The 6,492-nt window shown below is 41.7% G+C and overlaps 1 protein-coding gene across 1 annotated transcript; it reads right to left on the bottom strand.

Moving 5' to 3' along the window:
- Positions 1-961: 961 nt before the first annotated feature.
- On the bottom strand, positions 962-5,348 carry LOC131255892 (putative pentatricopeptide repeat-containing protein At1g13630). Its single transcript, XM_058256815.1, has 2 exons — positions 4,941-5,348; positions 962-3,190 (listed from the first exon to the last, which is right to left on the bottom strand). Exons 1-2 carry the CDS (start codon positions 5,332-5,334, stop codon positions 1,098-1,100), a joined length of 2,487 nt encoding a protein of 828 aa, XP_058112798.1. The 5' UTR covers positions 5,335-5,348; the 3' UTR covers positions 962-1,097.
- Between the last annotated feature and the right edge of the window lie 1,144 nt (positions 5,349-6,492).

Genomic DNA, 6,492 nt, shown 5'->3' with positions numbered 1-6,492 from the left:
GGACTCGGGTTGAGCATAATAGAGCAATTCGATCTGGGTTTGGGTTGGGCACCTTGGGCTGGAATTTGGGTTGGGTCAGGCTGCTGGTCGTGTCCTCTTGAGCTAGGGGCAGGCTTCATTTGACCCTAAACCTGACCCGACCTGCCCAAGTTGCACCCCTATAGAGGAATTCAGGTTGGGTTCCGATTGGGCACCTCGGGCTGGAATACAGGTTAGATTGGGTCCTCTAGGGTCAGGTCGGGCTGGGGTTGACCCTCGACCTTACCCAACCTGCCGGAGTTGCTCCCCAACTATCTAGCACTAGATTGTATATTGAACTTGGATATTGATTTCTTATATTCAAAGTTCAAAAACTCAGGCTCGTCTCATGATATATTTTTTAAAATTTGGACTGAACTTGACCAAACCAACAGAGAACCCTCTGATGTAGCAAGCAATTGACTCAGTCCAGACTCAGTCATCCTTATTCATAATATCAGTGTTTTGGTTTCGATTTTTGAGTCATGCCTAACCAATCTGAATGATTCCATTTATGGGCTAATCCATGAGTTACGGGTCATTTTTTCTGCAATGGTATGGCCACGAGGCTGTTACGACCCCATAGAGCGTAATGCAGGCCACCATTACCCTTACATAATGGCTGGCCGTTATGTAACTGTTTTTTTGCAATCATTCATGTTCCCTATGCATATAAGGGGCATAAGGGCACGTTATTCCTCCATACTTGACCCAATCCAACCCATCCCAAATACATGTGATTATTCCTAACCTGACCTAACCCAACATGAATATGCTCAACCCAAACCCAACTTGATTTTAAATTGGGTTGGCATTATCCAACCCGAACCCAACCTAAGGACCTCGACAACCTGACACGAACTTGGATTGAACTGCAGCCCTACTAGATAGAAGTACATGAAAGGAAAATGGCATCCATTCTTGTGTAGTACCTTGTACAAAAACAATGATGAAATTGATGTGTTCACTCCACAGCTCCAAAAGCATTTGGCCTCCGTTTTGCCTTGGGTTGACCAAAACATATACCCACCATCAACTTCCTCAAAATGAGTCATGACCCATGGGCATTGTAAGTCCACCTAACTGGGAAATAAACCATTTTTTATCATCTTAGCATGCAGTTCAGACACTGAACTGAGATTGCCTCCTCTGTTGAAAGCAACAAGCATCACAGAATAAATTTCCTGATCTGGAGAAATGCCAGCCTGTAGCATCATATTGAAGAAAATCTTTGCATCATTTACTAGACTTCTTTTGCACAATCTATTAATTACCGCACTGAAGTCTCCGATTGACATTTCAAAACCCATCTTTGCCATTTTATCAAAGAGTACAACCGCTTTTCTTACATCACCCTTTGCACATTGTGCCTTGATTAGCGTGTTGTAAGCAATTTTTGTCAATGTAATACCCTTCTCCAGGAGAAGATCCAGAAATCTCTCTGCGCCTTTTAGGTTGCCATTCAGGCAAAGGCCATTAATGAGCATGTTATACGTAACAGGACTGGGCTCAAGATTGTGTTGTAACATTTCATCGTGTAAAGAAAAAGCCATTCCCATGTTCTGTTCTTCACAAAAACCCTGGATGAGAGTATTATATGCAATCTGATCTGGAATGATACCCTTCGTATACATATCCTCGAGAACTTTGACGGATTTTTGTAGCATCCCATGTTTACAAAGCCCTTTTATAACAATGCTGTAAGTAACGACATTTGGTGAGATGGCTTTCATCTCCATTTCATCAAGCAATCGTACCATCGCGTCAATGTCTCCCTCTCTGCAATAAGCATCCATTAATGTAGTATAAGTAACCGTGTTAGGGACCAAACCGTGAATCACAAGAGTTCGCAGCAAGTCTTTTGCCTCAGCTAGTTTCTTACTCTTGCATAACCCATAAATAAGGGAGTTAAAAGTAACAATACTTGGGGTCACTCCGGCTTTTATAAGCCGTTCATATAATCCAAAGGCCCCACGAACATCACCCATCTTCACATATCCATTAATCAGTATGTTATACAAAACAATGTCCACAACAAAACCACCATTGGTCAGGTTATCCAGACATTCCCTTGCTTTCCATACCATCCCTTTCTTGCACAGACCCAAAAGAATCGCACTATGTGCAAATAAATTGGTCATTATTTTCTTCGAGCACATAGCCTTGCAAACATGAATTGCCTTCTCTATTTCTCCTTTCTTGCAGTAGCCATGAATGAGGATGCAATACGCTACAAGATCTGGATCCAAGCCCATAGCTTCCATTTCATCGAACAGTTGCATTGCTTCATCAACTTGTCCTCTTTTGCACAGACTGCTCATCAGCACACTGTATGTTATGATATTCAACTGGTAGCCCTGTGAAAGCATTTCCGCCCGTATCTGCATTCCCTCCTCGATATTACCTCTCTGACAATGCCCACCAATCAGTATTGTATATGTAATAAGATCTGGGCGCAACCCTTTTAATAACATCCCCCGAATGACCTTCCAAGCCTCGGACATCATCCCCGAAATGCAAAAACCATTGAGTATGATGTTATATGTGACCACATCAGGGGCAACACCATTCCTCTCCATGTCCTCACAGAACTCCAGAGCTCCCTCAACAGAACCAGCTAGACAGAGTCCATGAATAAGAGTGTTGTAACTGTAGCTATCAGGAAACAACCCGTACTTAAGGATCATAGAGAGCAATGACATAGCGACATTGACAAACCCCATATTGCAGAAGCCCGACATGAGAGTATTGAAAATGACAATGCAAGGCCTAACTCCTTTTCCTTTCATCCCTTTTTTCTTTTTTTTTTGAAAGATTTTTCCTTTCATCCCTTGAAAAGATGCTACTGCATCTTGCAATCTGTGCTGCTTGCACAGGCCATCGATAAGGATGCTATATGTGTACACATCAGGAGAAGTCCTGCTCGCTACAATCTCGCCATACAAATTCAACATCATGTCCATATACCTCAAGTTGTACATCAGCCTGTTGTAAGTTGATATGGAAGGTCGAAGGTTCAGATCATTCATCTTACCAAGAACATAAAGAGCATCATGGACCATTTCAGATCTGGAATATACGTTCGCCAACATGTCCCATACCAGACTGCTAGACTCCCTTTCTCTAAAATTATTCCATAATATTTCACAGAGATAAGGGGCCGAACTAGATCCTGGAACAAACGGAAAGAAATCAATCAAAATGGATGACAGCAGTGTGACCTTTCAATTTATCATCATGATAACACAGATAATGGGCAAAATGGTAGTTACCATATTAAAATCCTAGAATAGTATCGGAAATGCCACCCAATTTTAAAAATAGAAGGTTGACATTAAAGGCCATATCTATGAGCCACACACAACCTGAACACGAAAAGATGTGGTCTCAAACAATGATTGGAGACCCAAGAAGCTAACATGTCCACTAAGGTTTGGTCCTTTAAAAAAAAAAAAAAAAAATCTAACACGTCCACTAAGTTATACGAAGTAATTCAAAGATACATAATTTACATAAAAGCATAAGATACAGATAAGGAAAAAAAAAGGTGTCTTGATCCGGATCAGTGTCTAACAGAAGGGTAGTACGCTGAACTTAAATTGCACAAGTGGTGCAATTTCCCACAAACCAAACCACTCATCCGATGCATCCCACCATGGAAGGAAGACCATCCCCAAATCACATGGATTTGAAAATACAATGTTACAATCCCAATGGTTTAAAGCGCCTAGCATGACATATTCCATCTAGGGATTTTGGTGTGCCAGTTAGGTTCTTAACAATCGGTATCAAGGCTAACATCATGTCCTATGATCGAGTCACAGAAAGGGCTGCCTATGGAAAGGGCAAGTTAGACAGGAGCGAAAGCCGCCGCCACGATATGAAAAGGGCTACTTGGACAACTAGAGTGCAGCTGCAATGCCCTCTCCAAGTGGAAAAGGCTACTTAGAAAAGAGCCAGAGTGAGTGCCGCCACAGAGTGGGCCGCTGCAGACATCAGTAGGGAAGATGGTGGTATGTTACGACTTACGATCCCAATGGTTTAATGGGCCTTGCTAGGCATGTTCGATCAGTCCTGGGGCTTTTGGTGTGTTGGTTAGGCTTTTAGCATACTTACCCATCTGATTGGAAAATCATTCAATGCCAACCATTGCCAAATTATTTTCTACAACCCAATTAACAGAACCGATCAGACAGTGGATACCATCCACTTGCTGAGATTCTTTTCCTAACACGGCCAATCCAAGGTGAGCCCCGGCTAATGAACGGTCCAAATAATGGACCGCTGTTTCACACAGCCAATTTGAATAACACGATTTTCCAGTATAATTCCTTAGTAATTCTAACTTTACCAAATAATGTGTCCCATAATCAAAATTTCTGTGCGGTGCTTTTCGAGGGGAGAAATTCACCAAAATGCCTCGCCTATCTTTCTTCTCTAAAAATTGGGAATCAAGAAATGTGGGGCCCGCGATTCATGCACATCACATCCAAACCGTCCATAATGTGCAACCCAGAATGATGACAAGCCAAACCAAAAAATCTGATTGATCAAATAATCAGATGGCCCACACAAAAAAAAAAAAAAATGGATTTTTGGGTGGCGTACATTATTTTTCACAGTGTGGCCCATCTTCTGACTGCATCAGCCACATATTGGGTTCATCTGATCATCATGGTTGAGTGCATCTGTTTGAAGGGTTGGATGTCATATATATACCACCTGGACCCCATAATTATCAAATTCACCGCGTCCAAAAAAAAAACAGAGGGTAATTTAGTCATTCCAACTCTCTGAAAGCACTGCCCGGGTGAGGAATTTTGTGGCAAAAATCCCTTGAATTAATTCACCAATAAAAATATTCGTATTGATTTTTTTTTTAAATGAAATAAATTAGGAAAGAGATAGAGAGAAGAAAAAACCTTCTTCGTTGAGAATCTGCTTCAAAACACGCCGCAATTCCTTCAACCGCCCTTTTGCCGCCAATGCAAGACATTTCTCAAGTTGAAAAACCCTAGAAGATGACGAAGCAACTAAGGGGGGATCGAGAGCGAGCTGTGGGGAGTTGGAGAAGGATGTTAGGGTTCGGAAGAGACCGACGATGGGGATTCTATTGGAAGTGGAGATTTCGAAGGGTCGGATGGAGGAGGAAAAGTCGTTTACGGCCGTACGTGAAGGGGAGAGAAAGGGTTTTGAGATGAGGAGAGGAGGGACAGAGATAGAATTTATGGGCTTTGGATGGCAGAGAAGGGTTTTTGGGCGACGGAAATGGAGGAACATCGAAGCGTTAGGTTTTCCATGAAGAGAGCCGTTCATTTGAAAGCAGGAAGAGAGTGTGGGGGATGCGGCTTGTAAAGCATAGTGAGTAAACTATGTGGGGCCCACCGTTATGTATGTGTTTTATCCACACCGTTCATCCGTTTCTTCATATCCTTTTAGAGCATGATACAAAAATTGAAGCATATCCAAATGAAGTGGACCACACCACAAGAAACAGTGGGAGTTGAACGCCTACCGTTAAAAACTTCTCGTGGGCCACCAAAGTTTTAGATCAAGCTGATATTTATGTTTTTCCTTCATCCATGTGTCTATGTAACCTTATAAACAGGTTGGATGATAAATAAACATTAATGTAGCATTAGGAAGGTTTCAACGGTGACATTATCTCCACATTTTCTATGGTGTGGACTTGTGGATATGCTTTAATTTTGAGCTTATGCTTAAAATAAGCTGGATAAAAGATGGACGATGTGGATGATGAAAAATAAATCACAGTGAGCCTCACATGGTTCATTACTCACTATACAAATGGCTACATGAGCTGACAAGGCTCGGAGGAGCTACCTGATGTGTATGGCAAATGCCATCCATCCATTTTGAATAATTATTTTAGGGCGTGTTTGGACGGGCACCGTTCGTTGGAGTAGCCCGTATTAAGTTGGATTAGGTACTCAAATCCCACAGTGTCTGAGCAGTTGTTTGTTTGGACGGGCGTTGGATTTGCAGTTGGATGAAAATCCGTTGGAATGTGAGGGATTTGGATGCGGGATTGTGGGGGGTTATTGGGCGTACGGTGCAATCCTATAGGATTCAATGCTGAATAGGGGATTTTTTGAAAACCATGATGTATGTGTTTCATCCTTTCTGTTCATCCATTTTTACGGATCATTTTATGGCTTGATCCAAAAAATGAGAAGCATATGCATTTCAGTTGAACCACACCATATGAAAACAATATTGATTGGACATCCATCATTCAAATCCTCGTAAGGCCCACTGTACTGTTTTTTTGACATCCAATAGGTTGATTAGGTTGTACAGCCCCAGATGAAGGGAAAAAAAAATGAACTTTAATCCAAAACTTTTATGGCCCCAAATTGTTTTTTCAAAGTCTACGCTCATTCAATAATGTTTCCTGTAATGTGGTCCATCTAAGATTAGGATATAACTTATTTTTGTTGTCAGATCATAAGA

Source organism: Magnolia sinica, chromosome 9 (assembly GCF_029962835.1).
Source record: "Magnolia sinica isolate HGM2019 chromosome 9, MsV1, whole genome shotgun sequence".
NCBI lineage: Eukaryota > Viridiplantae > Streptophyta > Magnoliopsida > Magnoliales > Magnoliaceae > Magnolia > Magnolia sinica.
Note: the sequence above shows the minus strand (reverse complement) of the source record. Positions and strands in the feature narration are given on the sequence as shown.